A 24557-nucleotide genomic window follows, 5' to 3' on the forward strand; every position below is an offset into this window, starting at 1 on the left:
TGCAATGTAATGCATCCGCGTAAATATGCTACGCTCAGAGCTAGTGACGTAGAATAAAAAGTGAAAAAGACTGCTTATGGTGGGTGGTAGGGGAGGAGGATGGGTCCAACAAATACAGGACCGGTGTTCGAGACCGGTGTTTTGTTGATGTGTTTTTTTAGTGACGTTTGTGAAGTGTTTTCCGTACTTATGTTACGTTGTTTTTTGTACGTATTGAACTTAGCTTACGTACTTAATTAAAGCGTGTAATATTCACGCCTCGGCGAGGCAAAACGTGACAGTGACACGCAATTTACGAGGACAGGCGGGTCTAATACACGCTTTGGCGTGATACCGGGTTGCATAGTGGAACATCGCACTGGTGCGTTGCAGAGAATGGGTGTTATTCAAGTAACCTGAAGTTGTTTTTCATAGCATGTCTTTATATATCTCACTACGTGTAACTAAAGAAACAGTGTGTGGCCATTCACCTATTTACAGGTGACATTGTATGTACCTGCTACTGAAATCTGCACTTCACAGCATCTATCTACCCAATCTGTCCATCTCAGTTGTTTGAGCTACAGAATTTGTTATTTATTCCAAATTAGATTTCTACAAATGAAATGACAACAACGTGCCCCAATGCTTTATAAGTAGAGAGTGATGATGTGTGATCTGATCTGAGACCTTGCTCACTTGCAATAAAGCCTGTATATTACAACAATTGTAGCAGCCACTTTTAGTAGGCCGTCTTAAAATCACTTATTACAGGCGCTGTAACAATTTTGGATGCAGTGAGGTAAAATGTAAAGTATCCAGTACTGTTTATTGTATCTGGGTAATCAATATACTCAACAGCTTTCTACTTATCTTTCATGTTTATTAAGTTTGTAAAGCATATTTTAGTGTTTTTGTTGCTAGTAACTCAACAACTGCTGTGTCCAACTACTAAGTCACCCAGCATCTGTCTATGTTTCTACTGAGCAGTCATGTTCTTCGTCTGCATAACACAAGCCTAAAGCAATAGATATAGAATAGGAGTAGAACGGACATGTGTACCGTTGCCATTGCCACCGTCGTAGAGGGCAAACTGCCGCATAAACTAAACCAACTAACGGCACAAAGGCACCAACTAACTCACTGAGGAGAGGTTTTGCAGCAACGCCAAAACGAGCAGGGAGTAGAAAGTAATTTTTTGAAGTCAGATAAGTGTCAACTTTGTTTGACCCATTTTCTGCAACCAGTGGAGCTTAAAACGAGACTACTAAACGTCATCACGCTGACTTGTCTGCCTCGCGTTCATGCGGCCGTGGTGTAGTTTGTTTATAGCTTAAAGTTAGTCTTTTACTTCTGGCGATTGCATTCACGCTTCAAAATCATAAAGTGGTGTTCATTTGTGAAGATTATCTGGCTGAACAAAAACGTGTAAGGATCATAAATGTTGGTTTGCCACAGAGCTGACTTCTGCAATAATCCAAAACCTAATGGAAAAATCCCATTGGCTTTTTGTCGAGGGAACCAAGGGCGATGCTAACTTCCTGGTAGGCCTACAACCAATACAATATGTCATCCTCTGAGCTTTAATGCTACACTGGTTACAGAAAATGAGCCAAACAGTGGCGGCAAGGAGCAGCGCTGGATCTAACAGTCCCTTTCGCCTCACTCCCACCTGCTTCGTATAAGGGCAAGCTACCTAGCTAACTAGCTAGCCATCCATCGCCGGAGCTGCGATCACACTTTACGTCTGACAAATATTGTTCCCATAACAACTAACCATCGCCATTTTCTTTTGTACTAGCCTAATTACCACGGAAAACAGTTCAATGTCCGTTCTACTCCTATTCTATATCTAAGCCTAAAGCTAACACGGCAGTAATAACATACAGTACAATATACATTTACAACCAGCTTGGGAAGATGAATCACAGCTGAAAATATATATAATGAACACATACATGAACGATGATATGTACTATCTTAAAATCTACAGAAGAAGAGGTGCAGTAATTGAAAAATAAATAAAAAATAATTCCCAGACAGAAGGATGTTGGTCAGATACCATGATCACTAACACAGACACTCGTGACACTTGTCGATCACAGGGAAACAATAAAAACAGAACACAGGTATGGGAATATTGAAACACTCACGCAGCTCTATCAGAAGGTGTGATCACAGAGGAGCTGTCATGTTGTTTTGAACAATTCACACAGAAAAATGACATGATGACACCGGAAGAAGACAGGGTTAGACAGGTGAGAGAAGGGCAATGGGAGGATTTAAAAATTGTAACAGAGAGGTAATAACTCACAGTGAGTTAACGCTGCAGATGGATGAGCTGCTAGAGTGCGCGTTACCTCGACTGCGTGTTAGAAAACTGCACATGCACAAAACAAAAATGGGGGAGAGGGAACATCATATAGGATGAAGTCAGAGAAACAGCTAGACACCTTTCCACATTTCTCGGTCTTCTCTGTGTCCTTTAGTCTCCCATCACATTTCAATGCGATGGGCAGCCAAAGCTCAGGAACACAAGACTGAGACTCAACCAGAAAGAGAAATGTCACGCAAGTGGATCATCAGGGAACTGCCAAAGTGACAGTTTATTCAGTTGTTATGTTAAAATGAGCAAGAGAAGCACCATTAAATCCCAGATATGAGAGTGGGGTTATACTGAAATCTATAAACAAGCAATATTTCACTTTAACTAGTGATGCAAAAAGCTAATTGAATTTGATGGATATTTCTAGCGGAAGAGCTGCTCTGGATACAACAATAATGTCATGGGCGAAGCTGAAAAATATTTGGCTAAATATTAAGGTCAGTCCCAAAAACCCAGTAATGTTGCAGCTGGATTGAAGCAGCTAGTAATGTTTGCGTGGTGACGCAAAGTATATTGTGCTGCCAGGGGCAATCATGTCAAATCCATGGATATGGTCGAGTCTGCTCATGAGAAATCAGATGAGCTTGGCATGCTTCGATTAAAACTTGGTGTGATCACTTTATAGTTTTACTATATAGTCGTGTTTCTGTGTGTAAGACAATTTTTAGATTAGAGTTCGTTTAACTGGCCCCACTTGAAATGCAACTGGTCTCAGTTGTGGTTTAAATGGGCCACAACTTCCACTGACACTAAAACGGTCTATAATCCAACCCAGTTATCTAGTAGCTCTCGCATTAGGTAAACAAAAACAGACCTGGATGAACAACTTGCATTAATATTGTTGTTGGCCACTTGTAGGCAGTTTAACAAGCCAAAACCACAACGCTGATATATGTATATATTGTATATATAGTATATACCACTAATTTCTTTAATGCATTAATGCAACTTGGGATTTTTAGGTTGTAGTGGGCTTTGTTTTAAAGCTAAAGTGAAGAGACTGGTATCATATGAAACTAGAAAACCTAAGGAATCTATTGGTAACAAGGTAATCCAACAATGTCATACTAGCTTGTCACAAAGTAGGCTAAATAACGCTCCAAACTTAGGCTAAATTTTGGAGAGGAAAAACTGGCATGGCCATTTTCAAAAAGGTCCCTTGACCTCTGACCTCAAGTTATGTTGATGAAAATAGGTTCTATGGGTACCCACGAGTCTCCCCTTTACAGACATGCCCACTTTATGATAATCACATGCAGTTTTTGGCAAGTCATAGTCAAGTCAGCACACTGACACACTGACAGCTGTTGTTGTCTGTTGGGCTGCAGTTTGCCATGTTATGATTTGAGCATATTGTTTTATGCTAAATGCAGTACCTGTGAGGGTTTCTGGACAATATTTGTCATTGTTTTAAGTTGTTAATTGATTTTCAATAATAAATATAAACATATATTTGCATAAAGCAGCATATTTGCCCACTCCCATGTTGATAAGAGTTTTAAATACTTGACAAATCTCCCTTTAAGGAATATTTTGAACAGATAAAACAAGGGCAATTAATTTACGATTAATAGCGATTAACTAGTTTAATCGATTAACAGCCCTAATTATTATCTTATAAAATTGTTATTGTGAACATAGTAGCAGTTACCTATTTACACATTCAGCAAATATGGTACAACATTAGTATTGATTTGGAATGAGGTTTGTCTCCAGTATAAAGGTCCAATATTCTAAAAGATGCTTAAAAGCTCTATAGGGCTGATTAGTTGGGTCATCCCCATCAATTCCGTGACCATGAAAAGCGGAGGTTTGTTTCTCAGTGGATTTGAAAAAACTGATTTAGTCCCCATGCCCCTCGCGCTAACTTTGTGAAAGCCCCAAATCCAAAATGGCTACCATCGGCCATGTTGGAAATTATCTTTTCAATGTTTTGGCCTACAATGCTGAACAGTACGTGGTTTCTGGGGCTTTTTGGGTCGAGGAATTCAAAATTGATGACCTATTTTTGACCTTCAAATCCAAGATGGCAGCCGATCTTCAGCTCGAGAGGTGGGTTTTTCAACTTGTTATATTTGACAATGAAAGCTCTGCTCATGCTGAGTTGAGTTACGGACAGTGAAACCACAAGTAAGTATACTATGCAGGGATGCACCGATCCGACTTCTTCAGTCCTGATACCAATACCGATACCGATACTGTTACCGATACCAATACCTGGACTTTGGGTATCGGCCGATGCCGAGTACCGATCCGTGTTTAATTAATCAGCTGTATGCCTCACTGTGTGGAAGTGACTGGAATCATTCTTTTATGTGTAAGGCAACATCAGGCCTGACTTAAACATTGCTTTCATACCTTTGCAAAACAAAATGTATCAAATGAATACATAGATGTAAATTAACTAAATTGGTATTTATTAATAAAATAATAAATCATACAACAGTAACTTGGTAAAAAAATGTCAGAATTAACAAGTGTTAACCTTTTTAATGCAACTTGGTCAAAACTTAAGCATGAATTAAAATTTCCGTATATAATGTATATACAGTTGTATAGAAACATAGACTTGAATTGAATAAATTGGCCCCATTGTCACCAATACCCGATACAGCTATTTGAGTCAGTATCGACCTGATATCCAATATCCAAAATCGGTGCATCCCTAACTATGAATGACTCATTTTACATTACACACAGTCATTGGATTGTTTATATAAAAATATTGATTAGTGCAACTTTAAAGACCAGAATGAAAGAAGTTAAGGTCTCTGCCATTAATTAATCGTCTTTAGACCAAATGTCCCTCCTTCAGAGTCTACGAAAACAAAGTCGCACACTTACTAATACATTTAGAAATGATTATAAATCATTTTGTCAGGATCTATTTTGAAGCATCCTGAAATGCTGATAAATTAAAATGTACTTTAACTCTGCATGTCCATTGTGTGTATGAGCCAGCACCTCAAGATTAAAGGTGTGTATTGTGTTTGCCATGCGGCTGTGCCACATAGGGTAGCTACCATGTGTTTAATAAGTCTTTCTGACGCTAGTCGCTGAGGATCAATGCCACCAATAAAGTTATTTATGTATCCAGAGCTGCACTCTTATGTTTTTGTTACACAAACTTTATGCATACAAATGAGCCTTAAAGGGTAACTGGTATTTTTCAACCTGGACTCTACTTCCCCATGATTTTGTGTCCAGTATTGAGGGAGAATGCTGTAGAAGGCAGCTGCTAATTTTGAAAGTGAAATGTCATTTTTCTGACATTTCACTTTCTGTTTTTTATTGTGTCATGTGACTTTTTGCCAGTGGTGAAATTGTAAGTGAATCGTAAGGATGTTGTATTGGAGTACAGAAAGCGTAGCTTAGTGTTATCTAAAAGATTTTCAATACCATGGCTGAATATTTAGAAAGATTTCAACAATGTGGTTCCAACACTAGATTTCAGAACGAGACTTCTCCAAGCAAGACACATAATAACAAACAGATCGAAAGATGAGAAGAATGTTTCATTTCTCTGTAGGGTCCTTTCAATAATGTTGTTAGACACTTATAATACCAATCTGAGTCTGTCAGTGGCAAAAACAAGCACTTTTAGTGGATGTACATTGATGGTGCGCGATTGCCCGATATGATTACAATAAAGGGCTGGGACGATACACCTATCTCCCGATTCAATACTATCGCAATACTTCGGTGCACTTTCGATATGTATTGCGATTTTTAAATATTGCAATTCGATATTACAATTTATTGCGATTTTAACCTTTTTAACACTAGACCATCTAAAAGCTGAATCATACACTTCTAGGGACTTTTACTTCGGAAAATATCTAAATGAATACGGTAAAAAAATTTGATTTTCAGCACGTATGTAGTCAGAGATGTCCTGAAGTCAAATACTGTATATCAGTCATTGTCAGACATTATTTTATTTTTTTCCAGCAACCCAAAAATCAAAGAATAAAGACATTTCCCTCACAAATTAGTGGCATTTTCTTTTTAATTTATAAGGGACATGTGATGTTTGATACTTCTGGTGAATATAATCCAATCAACCTTATTTCCATATATGTATTTTATATATACACCTTATTTTGTAAACCGGATGCAGTCACACGTGTGTACGTATGCTAACTTCGCCAAGTCCGTCGCTAGCTCTCCCGTCAGCTCCGTTCTCTTTATACATCCATGGTCAGATCCATCGGGCCATTTGAATGCATTTAACATAAATGTCAGTATATGGCTGCTCTACAGTTGTAGCGTCGGACAATTTCACCACGGGGATGCGAGCGACGGCCGGCTTGACCGCACGTTACCGCAATACGATAATGTTTCCTGTCCATGACAGAGTTAGCATTCAGCTTTAGCCATGATGTCTAGCTCTGCCTTCCTGCAATATGTGAAACCCAAAGTGTTTCCATACTTTAAAAGGATGTGTAGTGTTTACCACGCTGGATTTAACATGTGAGGGTGCAGGTCGTATCCTCGGCCACTTTCTACTTTGTTGTTTTGGCTCACTGCGGCCGACTGCGATTTGATTTGTTTTTTGACGGATACAGAAAGGATGTGATGTCACATTATTCAGACTACAACAATAAAAACGGCCTTCTACCTCTGCATAGACTCAAATAAAGCAATTATATTGATTTAGGCATTAAAAAATCTATTTCAAAATTGTAAAAAAAAAAATTGTGATACATAGGTGAATCGATTTTTCCCCCCCAAACCTATTACATTACAGCTCGTTTCGCAGCTGCCAGTTACAGAGTTATCCCTCAATGCTGGACCAGTTTCAAAAATAGTCCCCATTAGTCACTTAAACAATGAAAACATGGGAAATACCAAAGTTACCCTTTAACATACATAATAACACAGTTATACAAAACAGTGTACAGAACAGTATATTAAGAAGAAGAATGGTAAAGAAGAGTTCACAACAATGTACAGATTATTCTGTACATTTTATGTTGATTGCTATAAACATTGGAAACAAGAATAAAACAATACATACTAAATCCCAGCAGGCTCAATAACTAGGCCAATATAAACATCTGAAATATCAGTTCACATTTTAATATACACACTATCATATGCTGACTGGGGAATCTACAGTAAGCCCGTAACAACAGCAGTCTTTGCTTTTTGTTAAATATATATGTCTATCCCAATATCATAAATGCTGTACTGTATGTGCCCATTGTGGTTGCATGTCAAAAATATAATGGGATATCAAGGACCTACTTGCTGTCTAAGAGGTTTTGAAATATTTATCAATCTATTTGAGAGTAGTATTCTGTCTGTTGATGTTATGCTGTCTCCTCGGGACCATACAGTAATCTACAGTAGAGGTCATTTGGGACACAGAAAACAGGGATATGTCTTGTGAACAAAAGAATGTGTGTAGGTGAGGAGATTAACACTGACTCTGAGTAGGTTAGTCAACATTATGCTTTGTTTCAACAAGGTTGTCACCATAACATTTCAGAACTACACCCGGGGTCCTCTGGGAAAGCAACCCAAGAGCTGCATGAACTTTTCGTAGCTGTTTTGTATTTTTGCCTTTCTTCTGTATTTGTCGTTCACATTGTTTAGGCTAGGGTTAAGGGGTTTGTGCTTCAAACAAACAAACTCATTTGGGAAGTGAATAATCGGGCAGGATGGAGGGAATTACAGTTGTGTGAATTGACCTTAAACTGGACTTTATCATGGCCAGTACAACAAAAGTACCCTGAACTCCTGTGTGTGTGTGTCTGTCTGTGCTGAGTGAGAAAGCCTGAACAAACATTAGAAGAGGTTGACTTACGCTGTGATGGAAATGTTAGTGGCTGACAAGGGGCTGACCTCCTTTACCTCCTTGGCCTTCTGGAGTGCGAGCTTCTTATTGATGGCCTCTTCGTCCTGGACAGCATGTGCAAAGACAAATACACATACATGCATACAAACATACATACAGTACATACAGCAATTGTTGAATTATTGATGGATGCTGTGGGTAAGACGGTGCCACTTCCTCTACCTCCAACTGCAAACTGCTATAAAGAAATACTGTACCTCCTTAGTGAGCTCCTGGGCATTTGCGAGGTTATCGACAGCAATGGCCAAGAACACGTTGAGGAGCGTGTCTGGTTGTTTGTGGTCTCAGGAAAAGATCAAATGATTGATGACACAGAATCAATATGTTCAATTGTAGCTGTTCTTCAAATCAATGCACAGAAATGCATAAAAAATGTGTAAAGAAATGAATAAAGAAAAGAATACACAAATAAATAAGTTTGGGGAAATAAATAAGGGGTGAAATGCAAAGGGAAAATCATGCATTATTAAATAAATACATTTAAAAATAAATATAAAATAAATAAATAAAAACTAATCAATAAAAAAATGCAAAAATGAATAATAAATAAAAAATTAATTCTAATATGAATAAATTAATTAAAAAATACAAAAACTAAATAAATATAAATAAATAAAAGGGAAAATTAAACAGAAGAGTACATAAATAAGGGAATTAACACAAAGATAAATAACATGACATTTTAACAATTGATTAATGGCTACATTTATTTTTAATATTATCTTTCTACATTTAATGACATATTTATTTATTTATTGAGTCATTTATTTATGTATTCATTTATTTTTTATTTTGGCAGGTTCCGTCCTCCATACAAGGCTGCCTGACAGCCACAAAGGTGAAGCGATTTGGATCAATCGGGCAGGATACAGTTTCCAAAGAGCATGAGAATGATGAAATAAATGGAGGAGAACATTCCCTTTGGAACGCCCCCATGTGATTTGATGCCATCGTACATGACTGCGTTCCAGTCCTCTCCAGTTAGGATCTACAGGGGAGACACAGGCTCAGGTTTCTGAGTCCAGTTCAGTGGTAAAGTACAAGCAGAGCAGGGAAAAAAAGCATGATGGAGTTGACCTTTACCTGGAAGACGGTGAGAATCGCTGCTGGGAATGTGTCAAAGTTGGTTGTCGGCGTTTCGTCTTCAAAATTAAATCTGCAGGGAGAAAACAAACAGTCTTTGAATGTAATCAAGCTTCAATCACAGCTCCCTCCTCCACCTACTGGAGGAAGGAGCAGCTTATTGTCCTCTCCATTAGGCCTCCAGCACAATATCTGCCTATTACATTTGAGTCGTCTAAGTGCCTAGACTGTGTGACCTTACGGCTGATCTCGGAGTGTTTATTCTTCTCAGATAGATGAGTTGTGCTAATGCTGACATTTTGTATCTCGGTCTGTCTACCGGGACCTAATTACATCTCCCCCCAATGTGAGGAATGCAGATAGGGGAGGGTGGAATGGTAGCAGAATTTGTCTTGTGCCTTCTATCCATGACAGCTTTACTTTAGTCTGGATCTCATTAAAAGACATCCACAGAAAGTAATGAGAGAAGACTGCATTTGTTTCAGGAGCCTGTGAAATACGTTATTTTCATATAATTAGGATCAGTTTTCCTCCCACCTTTTACAGTTTAGAGCCCTTTAATTATCCATGGATTAAAAGGTTTAAGTAATCACTGTTATACTTTGACACTCGTGCTTGTTACACCTCTTACTAACTGGACATAATGCCAATGAGTGAACATCAGCTTGTTTTAGTTTTTCCCAATTAAGATGTCCTAACCTGCTCCATGTGTCAGCGAACCGGCTGAGCGACGTGTCGCTTATTTGAAAAAATGCTCGTTCTGGCTCTATTTATTTCTGCAAAGTTTCGCTCACCTCCAACCTATTTTCACTGGTCATCCGACATCGCTCGTAGTATATCTGGACAATTTTTCGCGCTTCATTTGCCAGAGTTCACTCGCTTGCTGTATGTTAGGAAGAGGTGTTACCAAGGTGATATTCGCCTGAAAGTTCACAAAAGTTGAACTCCACGCAAATTCGAAGATGTGGATTTGCTTCACAACCGGAAGCGAATGTTTTTTCGCCCATTGAAATGGAAGTGAACTGGAGGTGGATGTTAATTTTGCGCATGTGTGACTGTGCCCTTAATTTACAGTATGCATGTGTTCCACTATCTATAAGGACATAAAGACGATGATAATAGCAGCTGAGGGCTAAAACATGTTGCTACATCCATGTTCCTGGAATAAATAACAAAATATGAGTTCTCATTCTTTCCTCTTTAACTCTTTAAACTCTTGACTGCTTTTCTGTTTTCATACCTTTTATGGATACTTTTCAAAATAAGTTTAAACTTACTGTCAGTGGTACTTCTGAAACTGGTTTAATTTTGATGATGTTTCATTTTGTGCAATTTGAATTAGTTTTTGCCTGTATGTCCACAGGTTTTCAACACATATTAAATATCTGTATGTGATTTGATAGAAGAGAGGGCCTGTGTTCCAGGGATACAATAACCATGTTGTTGGGACATTCAAGCCTTAGTAATGTAAAAAAATTAAATTTCCGTTGATATTGTCTGTTCTGCTAGTCTTCTTTTTCTCATCAAACGGATATATTTTTGTGATGTTGCTATCAGGGTTTCCATCATGCTTTGGGTGGTAAACTGGAAGCATGATGTTGCCATGGAGACAGCTAGCTAGCCCAGTTTTCTCAAGTTTTTAAGTTTCTTTAGCTACTGGCAGTTCCTGTTTGCGTTGTAACCATGAATGTGATAACCACAATTAGCTGGACTACTGAAGAAAATTAATAGCATTAGTAATTATGAATTCAGTATATCGGCATACAAGAATCTTTCGAAAGCTGCAATTTTGCAGTTGAGGAAGACAGATCTCCGATGGAACAGGGGTCTCCCAGTACATATGAACATGGGGCAGAGCTGAACCTCTTTTCTATGATGATGATGCTGGCTTTTGGGCTGCTATCACTAGAGTAAGCTGCATTGATTCCAAGAGCATATGTACTGTATGACGTCTGTGTGTTCACATTTGACTTGATTTGAATTATAACTCAAAGATTGTTGAGATTTTTTAATGCAAATTCCGTCAATCAGGTTCAAAGGCTTTATTAAAAACCACTGGAACCGATGAGCAACGGCAATAGAAACAAACGACTCACTGGCCACCAAACAGCTGCATGCCCAGCAGAGCGAAGACCACGATGAAAAGGAAGAGGAGGAACAACAGGCTGATGATAGACTTCATGGAGTTCAGAAGGGACACGACCAGGTTCCTCAAAGAGTTCCAGTACCTACACACACACACAGACATATTAATATATACATAAATATTATGGCATAACCAGTGTTCCCAGCACACAATTCTGATGACTCACTTGGTGACTTTGAAGATCCTGAGCAGTCTCAGAGCCCGCAGGACACTGATCCCAAATGAGGCCCCGGGTTTGATGGCATCCCAGATCACCTCAAAAATACTGCCAATAATCACCTGTGAACACAGATTTTATTTCCAAATAACTCCAAATATTATGTTACTCTGGTCATAATCAAACTGAAGCAGCAGTCCTGAATCATTTGAATTACTCTACACATGCTCACACTCTTTAAAAACCACTGTGGATTGATTGAACTCCCAGCTGAACATGACGACTCACCCCAAAGTCAAAACAGTTGAACGAGGAGTGGAAGTAGTTCTGGGGTCCGAGGCCGTACATTTTCATGGACATCTCTGCCAGGAACAGGCTCAGGAATACAAACTCTGCCAGGTCTGTCCAGGGACAATAAGAAGACACACAGATCAATACCCCGGGTTAAAAGGGCCTCCCTGATGATTTCTACAATTCAATAGAGCAGCTACTGCTGCCTGTTCAGCTGTGCCCACGGCAAATAAGACACAGAAAGAGTCTATTGTTTGAGAAAATAATGCTGTATGCTCCCATGATGGAGTGTGTCAGATGTATGTTGTGAAATGTACAATGGTGCTTGTGTGATCTATGTTTGCACAACTGTCTGTGCAGTTTTCCCTGTCCCTATCTATATCTACAGCAGGACACCAGAGTGTTTTTATCTGCCTGAGAAGAGTAGAAAATGAACAGGAATTAGAGAAAGCTAGTAAGATTACATCATACTGTAGTTATTTGAAGTATTTTACAATAGGATGTATAGAGGTTGTTCTAAATCTAAACTTTTAAAGGTGCTAAATTCCAAATTCAGAGCATTAACATAGCATCAAATAACGATGTGCTATGTAACGATATAGAAGAGTACTGTCTACCTGAGCAGATAATGAAGTCGCTCTCCCTCTGTGTGTGTTGTAATCAGAGCTTCTCTGTGCTTTGTTGACATAGCCAGTCTGGCCACACGTGCATGTGAGTCTCTCCATTGTGCCCCACTGGCTAGCTCACGGCCGCAGGTCTGCACGCTCTGCACTGCTCTCATACGGCGGTTACAGCCAATAACGGCGTCGTCGCAGAAGTGAAGCGCCCACCCTCCGGTTCCCCCCCCCACAGGTTAACACTGTCAGCACTGTTGCCGTTATTTGCACTGTTAGCACCGTTAGCTGCTAGCTGCCAGCACAGCCGTCACCGTGTTGAGAGCCGTGGGAGGGGCAATAGACATGCTCTGAAATTCAAATTTCTCACTTTTAAAGCCAAGAATCTCTGTGTGTATTTGTGTGTCCTTAGCATATCTTGAGAACTGTTCTTCTGATCCACTTCATACTTGGCGGGTGTACTGCTGAGGACCCAAGGACATGCAGTGTCGAAGTTGGAGCAATTTGGACACACCTTCAATATCAATAAACTTTGCATAAAAAAGAGATAGTGCTCTGTGCAGCAGCGGGGGCGGGGCTTCAGGGCTCTACAGACTAAAGGTACGTATCCACACCCTCTGTCCTTTAACCGCTTCCCATTCATTGTCTGTGTAAGCAGCCATGCAATGCATTCTGGTAGCGTGGTGACGCGATTTGAGAGATGGACCAACACATTTGCATAAAGTTGAGGTTTAGGCTACTTTATGCAAATCACGGCCCCACGTGACTCGCCGCCTCTGGAAACTCCCGATTCAGCAACTGCATGGCTTATTAGATTAGAAAGTTTCCAAACGAGCTGCCATGTTGTTTCCGGTTTGAAAGCTGGGAGCAGCAGCCCACGGAGGGAAAGCGTTCGTCCAATCAGGCACCTAGTGCCTTTTGTCTAGTAGACAGCCCACCAAGCGTCCAATGGTGGGAAGCGAGGCAATCCCTCGCGATAAAAAACGCCCCTGCGGACACATACCATAAGTCGAGCAGGCCACAGTGGGCCTTTACAGGCTGGATAACGTTACAGCTGAACTCTCCTTCACTTCCTGGAGTGAACGAGTGATGAGCGGTTCTGGACAATGCTGCAAGCAGCACTTCTGGGGGCCAAGCAATCAGCCCATTCCGAACGGGCCTGCGCTCCGAACGCCCACGCCCCAAACAGGCACTGCACTAGTGAAGTAAAAATAATGTCAATGGTTGAAGCCACGGGGTGAAATTGAATACTTTTTTGGGAATATTCAAAATACGTATAAATGGTCAAATATAATAATATTGGTAAGATAAATAGTGGCATAAATGAATACTGGTTTACATAACAATTATTCTCTATGTATAAACTGCTGATGCTCACATAGTGCAAAGGTGAGCCAGTCCGGCTGGTCATAGTGTACTATGGCTACACACAACGTGTTGAGGCCAACCAGACACAACACAATCCAGTAGAAGCTCTGGGACTTGACCAGGCGGCGAATGGTGAAGCGGATCCTCTTCTCTTTCCTCTTGAAGTAAGACAAGTTTTCGTTCTTGCTCTTCAAGCTGGCCCGGGCGAACGGCGACCCTGGGGGGGCAGTTGGAGCAAAAAACACATACAAAATGCGATAAAGTTACCAAGTCTTAAAGGTCACATATTATGCAAAATGCACTTTTCCATGTCTTTTAAACATCAATATCTGTCCCCAGTGTGTCTACAGGCCACCATAGTATCATAAAAGACCATCCTCTCTCTTTTTCTCCTCCTCCGTTTGTCCGGAAATGGGTGCAGAAATAAAAATTCGCTTTTTTCCTAGTCTTCTGACGTCATTAGGCAGAAATGCAAGCCATATATGGCTTTCCTGTTTCCAGTGAAACAGAACAGCACCCCCCTCACCCCATACCCCGGCTTGGTAACCCCGCCCACGGAGTAGCCGGCTCAGCAAGCTGCGTCCGCCATTGTTATTTCGACTGTTTACTAGTAAACATGCTGAAAGGAAAACCCGCTTGTTCTGTTGTTGGCTGCAATACTCCACACAAAAGCTTGCACCATGTACCCACTTCGGATCCTCTGAAGACCCAGTGGATGGACTTTATTTTCGCTGGTGCTGTGCCCAGGTTTATAAACTTTATTCTAGCTGCTATCTCTCCACTCGTCTCTCAGAGAGAGAAAGAGAGAGAGAGAGAGCTGCTCCGGGAGGGAGGGGGAGAGTGTGACGCTGTTGTTGTTGAGGAAGTTTGATTGACAGAAAACGCTGACCAATCAGAGCAGAGTGGGAGGAGACAGGCTGTGAATCAGTGGTTTTCAGACAGAGGCTGAATTAGGCTCTGAGGCAGGCAGACTCAGGCTGCAGTATGAGAAGAATAAAGGTTTTTTTGAACATTGCAGCATGTAAACATGTTCTAGTGCAACATTAAAATACATCTATGAACCTGGAAATGAGCATAATATGTGACCTTTAAACTGAGGTGGTCTTACCATATCAAGACTGTGCCCTGAGCATTGTTTTATATCAACACAAGAATGAACTGCAGAGCAATGTACTTGTCAGTTTGAAGTTCAGCACAATCCAGGCTATTTTTCATAGAGGTGAGATCTACTGACAAAGTAAAGATGATGGAAAAAACCACAAGGAAATATGAACTAAATGTGATATAATGAACATTTTCATATTCAGACGAGCTTTAAGTGCGATGTAACCAAAGTGAAGCCTTTTGGATCGCAGTGCCATGGGCTTCACCACTCCCCTTCTGTCTGTACTATATTAAACCTTCTGTAACTTAAATTAAGCCCAAATGTCAAGTGGATTGGATGCAAAAGGGAAGGAGAAAAATTGTTCTATTAGAATTTCATTACGAGCACAGGAAGACTAGTGGGTTCATCATTTCCTGATCTATTTTAATCCAGACATCTGACTCATACTGTATCACCTGAAGACTCATGTTAACCCAGTCTATCTATCTATCTATCTATCTATCTATCTATCTATCTATCTATCTATCTATCTATATAAGAAATAAGTTAACATTTTCCCATGATGGTTGTTTCTTATAGATATTTCAGTCGGTAGTCCTTGTATGTTAAACAGGTTGGTAGGACGAGAGTTAAACTTTATCAAACCCCTTTTTTTATTGACGTGACTGTGATGTAATGTTTCTAAATGTCTTCTCTATTTGTTGGGTCTCACACTGTCAGCTGCCAGAGTTTTCAGACATAAAATACACTCTGGTCTCTCCTCATCTCCCACCGCCTTCATTATTATTTATATTTATAGAAATGTAATTTATGGTGCTGTTGGATTGCTGCTAGACCGCCACGTTAATACAGGTGCATGTGGGAGAGAAAACAGTTTAAACTGCAGTGAAACTGTTGTTTTTGAAAGGCTGAACGACGAAAAATATGGAATGAAGCAGAATGTTTTTTAGATAAAAAAATATGTAATGAATTTTGGAAATAACCCAATCTCTCTTTTTTTAATAAATTTTGACTTTTGGACCGAGGAAGTTACAGAGACGGACAGAACGCACTCGCTCTGTGTGTTTGAGAGAGAGGAGGGAAGAGAAGGAGGAAGGCGGGTTAATGTTTCTGTAAGTTTAATAATTATTAGAATTTCAACGTTATGAATGAAGCTACTCGGTGCAGATCTACTTCATCATATATATTTTTTTTTATTACTGCCAGATTCGTCTCCGAAGCGTCGTCTGTTTTTCTTTTGTCCCTGTCAAATATCTGTCCATCCTATAAACCTACAGACTGTCTCTGTGTGTCTGAATGAACGCCATGGCTACCAAGAGACGATTTGTTTACTGATCTGCCGTGAAAAAGATCCCTACGTTAAAACATTAATTGCACATCACATTCTCCCGCCCTACTAGTGGGGCGCGCCCCACAGTTTGAGAACCACTGGTTTATATACAGTTTATTCCATTAACCTATGGTTTTATTTATGAATTACTGGATAATTTGACCTCTTCAGGCCTCAAAAAATATTCACGTAAAAGAAAGAATAGGAAATCCCTCTCCAGCCGTGCATGTTGGACTAATTGAAGACACTTTAGTTCTAATTGTTTCATACACAAAAATTCTTTAAAGAACAAGTGAAAATTGTGTTTGTGTAAAGTGTGCATCCATCGAAGAAGTTGATAGAAAACTCTATATGTATTTTCTTAAGATATTTTTAATGTTGTCTTTTTAGTAGGGAGCAAAAATACTATTCGAAAATCACTGGGTATTATTCGATTATTATTCGACACGGGGGGAAAACAACATGTAGCGTCGGCACATTTTCCCATCTAACACTATGGATTAAGAGCTTCTTTCAACCATATTGTTGGAACAGTGGAAGAGGGCGGTGGAAAGACAAACCAAGACGGTTTTGGCGGTTGAAGCAATTGTCAATCATGGCGACAGAAGCGTTGTGTGTGATGCCGGCGGTCTTGTGTTGCGAAAAGAAAAAGAAAAGAAAGAAAAAAGGGTTGTGGATGTTCTCCTGGGTGGCACAGAGAGGACGGTACGGGCTGTCCATACTTCAGTCAGTTTGGTTGTCCCACCTGACAGCAGCAAACTCGCCATCCCTCCTCCTTTTTGCCATGTTTGTTTATTACCAAGTGACCTGACTACGCGCTGGCGAGAGCACCTGATTGGTCAACGCAAAGGAACACGTCGTTGGAGATGTCACACTAGGCGTGTCAAGACGAAAAATTCTGACAGGCTAAACTTTTCCTCGGGGTGTCGTGGGGCGTCCCAGACGTGGCGTCGGTTGTCGTGTACTATGACACACTACACGAGATAAGAGGATCGATTTTCGCACACGACACTCATTTATCTTTCCCGATCCCCACGACGGCCGTGTCGGGCTAGAATTGGGCTGATATCGTGTAGTCTGAACCGGGCATTAAACCAAGTGCGGCGCTGTGGCCTCAACCTGGTCGCCTGCTGTGCACCTCCGGGTACCCAACTCTCCTTCCTCCTTTGGAGGGAGCACAGGGGTTTGAGGAAGTGGCGTGTGTGCGTGTGTGCGTGTGTGCGTGCGTGCGTGCGTGCGTGCGTGCGTGCGTGCGTGCGTGCGTGCGTGCGCAAATCATAACTCATCCCTACTATTTAGCGCTTGGTGCTAAGCTATTTTAACTCAACAAAATGGTGTACACTATTAGAGTCAATTTTATACCACTGAAAATCTGTCACACTAGAGCAACATATCAACCAAGCTGCCTGCAGTGTGAACAAGCCGTGTGTGTGTGTGTGTGTGTGTGTGTGTGTGTGTGTGTGTGTGTGTGTGTGTGTTGCCTTCAACATTCAGTCCTAACATGGTTTGAAGGTTGGACAGTGTGGAGACTTGCAGTAATATGGCAGATACTGTGTGTCGGGTATCGTCCTCACCAACAGATGAGATGTCAGTGAAGTGGTCCTCGCCTTCCTCTGCACTGATGAGGTCATTCTTACTCTTCTTGGTCCTTTTCAGCACTGAAAATACAAAATGGAAAAAAGAAATCCCACGCGTCATAAAGCAGCTAATCTGGTTTAACTCAGATTCATGACGCTTTTGTTGAAGTTCTATGAGGAAGATTTGTTCTCTCAGAGTTCCTCTTTCATTCAGCTTGTAGTGAATTTCTCGTTCCCACTCTGCCCTGTAGCGGTCTTCATTCAACAACTCTCAGCTTTTACATCATTTCTGCTTTCATCACACTGTCAAGTTTCATATGTCGGTGAAATGAGTGTAGACAGAATGAGCCAGTAAGGTAAAAACAGTCATAAAGGAGAGCTAAAAGATTTGCAAAATAAAGCAAAGGTCAAATGAGTAAGACCACATCTCTGTATCATCTAATATAGTTCTATGTACAGTATGGACTATAAAACATCAAGGAACCTAGTGTTTATATTCTCAAAGGGATTCTGAATATATAGAACCTGGATGGAGGTTATGATTCCTATTAAGGCTGTCAAAGTTAACGCAAATTTGTTTTAACGCCACTAACTTCTTTAACGCATTAACGCAATCGATCTTTCGGAGATCATAGCGGCCTCATTTTTAAAGCTAGAAACTAGAAAAACCTAATGAATCCATCGGTACCAACCATGTCATACTAGCTTGTCGCGAAGGAGGTTAAATAACGCTCCAAACTTACGCTACATTTTGGCGAGTAACAACTGTCATGTCCATTTTCAAAGGAGTCCCTTGACCTCTGACCTCCAGATATGTTAATGTAAATGGGTTCTATGGGTACCCACGAGTCTCCCCTTTACAGACATGCTCACTTTATGATAATCACATGCAGTTTTGGGGCAAGTCCTGGTCAAGTCAGCACACTGACACACTGACAGCTGTTGTTGCCTGTTGGGCTGCAGTTTGCCATGTTATGATTTGAGCATATTGTTTTATGCTAAATGCAGTACCTGTGAGGGTTTCTGGACAATATCTGTCATTGTTTTGTGTTGTTAATTGATTTCCAATAATAAATACATACATTTGCATAAAGCAGCATATTTGCCCACTCCCATATTGATAAGAGCATTAAATACTTTTTGAACAGATAAAAAATGTGCGATTAATTTGTGATTAATCGAGATTAACTATGGACAATCATGCAATTAATTGCTATTAAATATTTTAATCGATTGAAGTTTTGATGAAAATAATCATTGGTTGCAACCCTACATGGTGCAACAAATAGAGGCCTCCAATGCAGCTTCCATATTTGTGCCAGATACCATCCTTTTTGATATGAACTACAGTACTGCCAAATATCCCAAAGTTTCTTCCCAGCTCACTGTTGGTGTTTCATAACTTAACACAGTTCAGTTTTTGCTATTGAGAGCTATTTTAAAATCAAGGAGTATCAAAACAACAGAGAAGAGAAAAGCTTTAAAATTGTGTGAAGGGCCCTTGTCGCTCCCACGCTGCCTCTGAACTCCAGTGAGCCTCGCTCTCTGTACTTCATTCTGATCTCATTACGCTTCCACCCTGGCACCCATAATCACTGTGACTGTTACCCTGGGTGAGGCCTCAGACGAGAGGCAGTATGGCCTTGATAAGAGGAGAATGCACACACACAGGGACACACACACACCTAAGAGGGGAATGCAAGTGGAAATGATCTGTATCAGCCACATACTGCTTACTCAGTAGAAGCTGGTGGTAGGTCTAACAGTATGAAGTAAGCCAGTTACCCATACAGATAGAGTATAATCTACTAAAATACATGTCATTTAACCCCCTTGAGACTTGACCAACTTTACGGTCTGTCAGAGCACGTTCAGTTTTAGAGCTAGAGTGAAGGTACAGATATCATATGAAACTAGAACCATGTCATGTTAGCTTGTTGGGAAGGAGGTTAAACAGCGCTCCAACCTTGGGCTAAATTTTGACGAGGAAAAACTAGCATGGCCATTTTCAAAGGGGTCCCTTGACCTCTGACCTCAAGATATGTGAATGTGGGTTCTATGGGTACCCACGAGTCTCCCCTTTACAGACATGCTCACTTTATGATAATCACCTGCAGTTTTTTTAATGCAGTATGAATGTGTTATTTTTCTAAAAATGGTGTATTTGAATATTTCTCCCTAACAGTCCCTAAACAGTCTTGGAATTACATAAATTGTAAAGCTGAGACTCTTGTGGATCCAATGAGCCCAACTGTATTCATGTGTGATGATGTTAGTCCCCATAGTAGCCATTTCATTATAATGAGACCATTTTTTTTAACTTGACTGACTGTATAGAATGACCTGTGGTGACCTCTAGGATAATCACAGCCTCATGAAACTTTACAACCACAAACTAGACCTAGAGCATTCAGAGGATGGATGGCTTTCCTAGCTAAATTGACAATAGAGAAGACAATCTGAGCAGTTTCCAGAACAGAAATGCTCGCCATCTAATCGCTGAAAAATGCAATTCTTGTAGAAATCTCCAAATGTCAAACGTTTTTGATCCCAAATCACAGCGTGGCTTCTTCTATGGTGTTCCTCAAGGTCTCGGTGTCTTAATGTGGTATTTTGGAGGGGTTATTGATCGATTATTGATTTTTATCAATTCTTGGGTGGTAAACAATGGTTACATTTAGAACCAAATCTGCGTAACAAATGGTGTCAACCAAAAAATTGCCACAACAACTTATGAGACATAATAGAGCACGGAGATGACCATTATATACTTCTATCATTATGTTCTAAGACCTCATACACTTTCACAATTTATTTCAATTCATTCATTCATTCATGTATATACAATGCAATATACTGTACATACAGTAGGCTATAGGTGTATATTGTAAGTATACGTATAAATACTGTATAAGTGCATTATAGAATGTGGATATATCCATGTATACTAATCAAATACTAGTGGTGTGCAGGAAAGAAGCCTAGGGTTAAAAGGACTAACACTAGAGTGACTAGGCTAATGGGAGCTAAATGATGTTGAGCTTCTTAGGGGAGAACTAAAGTGATGAGCCTGTTCTCACTGCACACATGTTGTATTGTCATAGTAGGAAAGGCACAGGTGTTACTAATAGCATAGCCTGACTTATCTCCACAGCGCTGTGTCAGCGCTGAAGAACGCTATACATATATTACTCGTGGGAAATGGTGTAAGCACGCTTTTTGTGCATCTGCGTCTATTATACATCTGGCCCCTGTTGCCGATTCCCTCATATCAGCCTTACTGCTGCCTGTCTCCCCGACTGTACATCATTACCTAATTAGCCTGTGCAAATATCGAAGGCATTTTCTCTCTCGTTTGTCAAATCATCTGGCTTCCCTAGTATTCCTGCTGCTCTCGCCTGTTTACACGCCTTGCTTATGCCGTGGTTGCCCGCTAATAGGTCCTTTTCACAGCAGACATTTTTACTTGTCAAAACAAGAAGATGACAGATGGAGCTAATAACATTTAATGATGGCTGCAATTGATTTAGGTGATCCAGCTCCAGGGCTCGAGTATTGTTCATGTGACGTGGCTTATACAGGGGACGCTTAATGGTGCTAAATACGAGATAGGGAGCATTTCTAATGCTTCTGCACGACTCTCGACATGGCGACAGCTGAGCCGGCTGCTCGCAGCTAACGGTGCTAACAGCGCTAAGTGGAAAACAACGGCAGCACTGCTGACGGAGCTGACAGTGTTAACCTGAGGGGGAACCGGATGGTGGGTGCTAAGCTTCAGCAACAATGGCATCGGTGGGGTCGGTGTTAACAGCTGTAACCGCCGTATGAGAGCAGTGCAGAGCGGCGGCTGTTAGCTAGCTAGTGGGGTACGCTCACATGCACGAACATGCACTAAAAGCACGCGCGACCAGCCCGGCTATGTCAACAAAGCAAGGAGAAGCTCAGATTACAACACACACAGGGAGAGAGACTTCATTCCATAGACTATATGTAAGAAGCGGACGCTATGGCGTCACCCATTGGTTTGTGGACTGCCATTTTGAAGCCTCGAGTTCAGCATGTTGGCCGTCGCCATCTTGGGTTTTTTGCAAAACGAAGTGACTAAGTACAACCAAACTCAGTCTGCCCTCAGTCCGACATGAGACGACGAAGGATTAGAGCTGCCCCGAGGGCTCGTCAATCACGTTGAAGGCACAGTGTCCGTGTACGTTGTGCTAGTTTGTTTACTGGACTAAATCCAAAGTGGCAGATACAAGGAATGACTGGTATTTTCGTTTCATCCTCCACGCCTGGGAAGGCTCCAGGAGACGGCGACCTATAGTAAACCCACTGCAGTTAGCGGAGCTGTAGCAACTAGCATTTAGCCAGCACAAACTCCAGCGCGGTAGCATGGTTGTGCAGGGATTTTTTAAAAATCAGTTAAAGCTGCAGTGTGTTGTGTTTGTATCCTTCTCCTCGTTTTTTGGTCGTTTATTAAGTCCATTAGAAAGTGTGTGACATAGTGATCCCACAGTAATCCGCCCCGCAATATTGCTGCATAAGACTAAGAAGCGCAATAAAGTGCTGCATTAAGCTACGAGCTGTCAGTCACCGAAATTTGATTTCCCCACGTAGGTCCATAGTGCTGATGATGCAGGATGACATCAGTAAAACTGTGATGCCAATGAGTCACCTGTCTGTCCATAAGACCTCATGTTTACAGCTCTGGGTTTGTTTGTAAAAAGTCAGTGTGAACATAAACCGGACCAGAATTAAAGCTGAAGTAGGTGAGATTGGAGCAAATATGATTAAAAAAAGTTATCTTTATAAAACTATCGCTATATCGTGACAGTAGTACATGAAACAGGTAACCTGAAAAAAATCATGTCCCTCTGTGTCCTCCGGTGCTCCTAACGGCATCTGCAAGATTTCACATACTGGAGGAAAACAAGCAGTAAGAGCTGATCTGAGGTCTGCTGTCCATCTGCCGTCTATGAGAGCCAGCTGTCAATCACTCGCGAACTCCGACCAAACGGTCAAACTAGGCAGCGCTGATCAAATATGAATCATTATTATGTTACGTTAATGCCTATTTCTCTCCTCAGATGTTTTCAGAATCATCTTGTAGTGCACGGTTTAGCTGTCAAATAAGAAAGTTTGTGAAGCCGCCACCATTGTGAAATCTGGTGAAGGAACGCCAAGTACCGGTCACATGACCGGAGTACAGCCAATGGGAACGCTCTCTCAATGAAATGACCTGTGATTGGTCAAAGTCTCCCGTCACAGGCTAAATTTTCTAAAGCCTGAAAACAGAGCCATGAGGAGGTGCAGAAGTCTAGTTATCTCTCAGAACACTTAAATTACAATATGCTGAAAGGTTATTATGGAATTTTTGCCCAATGATGCCAGAAATATACTGCCTACTGCCACTTTAAAAGGCAACAATACATTTTTGATATGAACGGAACTACAGATGTGAAAGCACCTTAAAAGTTCCCTGTGAAAATATGGACCACTAGTGGTCCTTTAGAGCTGTGTTGTTTGAATCTTGTGTACCAGCCTGGGACGCAAATATGCTACGAGAACGTAGAGGACATGATGCAAATTTCTGCCGACGGTGGGGTAAATCGCAGTAATGCATAGACAGATGGTGCCGGTAATGTACCATAGAACATATGTAGTGATGGGGCAATAAAAGAAGAGAAGAGTAAAGAATCCCACCAGCTGCTACAAACAAAAATAAAAGACTTTGCAAATTAGGAAGAAGGAAACAAATGTGCCTTAAAGGACCGGTTTGTAACATTTAGGGGGATCTATTGGCAGAAAATACATACAGAGCGCGTCCTCTTCCTTGGAGCCGGCCGCCATGTTTCCACAGTAGCCCAGAACGGACAATTCACGTTTTCACGTTTTCGCGTCGGCCACAGTAGTTCTTCTACATACTTGGCACATAGAAGTTTCAGTTGGTTGCAATCTGCAACAACACCGCTAGATGCCGCCACATCCTACACATTACACCTTTAACAGAGCATCTATCCGTCACATTATCAGCTAAAAGCAAAATAACATGACCCCGTGTTAGTGTGACATCATAGGTCATAGCTTTCTAAGATGTAGGCTATCTCTATATTTTGGTTTACTTGTATATTTAGATGGCGGGCTTAATGCCCGACACACCAAGCCGACGGTCGGCTGTCGGACAGTTTGGGGCCGTCGGTAAGCAACTGTCGGCCTAGTTTTTGCAGTGTGTCCTGCACCGTCGGCTCTAATCTGCCCGTGTCAGAGTTTTTTTGGCTGATTCAGCATGTTGAATCGGAGTGGAGCCCGTCAGTGAGAGAAATCACTCTGATTGGCTGTTCATCTTAAACGAATCAGTGCACGAGAAGAGAAACGGACGTGAGGAAAGCAAGCCAAATGGTAAAATCAAGAGGACACACACAGAAGGTTCTTCTCATTTTTCATCTTCATCTCATCTGATCATTCCAATACACAGATATTTTCACAACCATGTGGCCGTCTGGAATGAAGCTAAGTGGTGAGAGAGAGCGGTGTGAAAATGGTCGGCAAACGCCGCTTTGTTTTTTGTACGTATCATAACAGCTCGTATATCCGCAGTCCTCGGTCTTCCAGTTTCCCTTTTTGAATGATGAATACAGACTACCGCCGCCTGCTGGTGTGG

At 41.1% G+C, this 24557-nt stretch overlaps 1 protein-coding gene across 3 annotated transcripts in view; it reads right to left on the bottom strand.

Annotated features, from left to right (window-relative positions):
* The window catches only part of LOC141768803 (voltage-dependent N-type calcium channel subunit alpha-1B-like), a 211022-nt gene that overhangs the window by 89352 nt on the left and 97113 nt on the right, over window positions 1–24557 (bottom strand). For 2 of the 3 annotated variants that reach the window (XM_074637176.1, XM_074637174.1), the window contains exons 9-18: window positions 17897–17980; window positions 13898–14122; window positions 11903–12015; window positions 11624–11736; window positions 11408–11539; window positions 9312–9384; window positions 9099–9216; window positions 8405–8496; window positions 8178–8263; window positions 2294–2359 (exon numbers count right to left, since the gene is read on the bottom strand). In XM_074637176.1, the coding sequence (XP_074493277.1) occupies window positions 2294–2359; window positions 8178–8263; window positions 8405–8496; window positions 9099–9216; window positions 9312–9384; window positions 11408–11539; window positions 11624–11736; window positions 11903–12015; window positions 13898–14122; window positions 17897–17980 (1102 nt within the window). The remainder of the gene's footprint in view (window positions 1–2293; window positions 2360–8177; window positions 8264–8404; window positions 8497–9098; window positions 9217–9311; window positions 9385–11407; window positions 11540–11623; window positions 11737–11902; window positions 12016–13897; window positions 14123–17896; window positions 17981–24557) is intronic. The other variant, XM_074637175.1, reaches the window with a different exon arrangement.

This window comes from Sebastes fasciatus, chromosome 6, assembly GCF_043250625.1.
Source record: "Sebastes fasciatus isolate fSebFas1 chromosome 6, fSebFas1.pri, whole genome shotgun sequence".
Lineage (NCBI taxonomy): Eukaryota > Metazoa > Chordata > Actinopteri > Perciformes > Sebastidae > Sebastes > Sebastes fasciatus.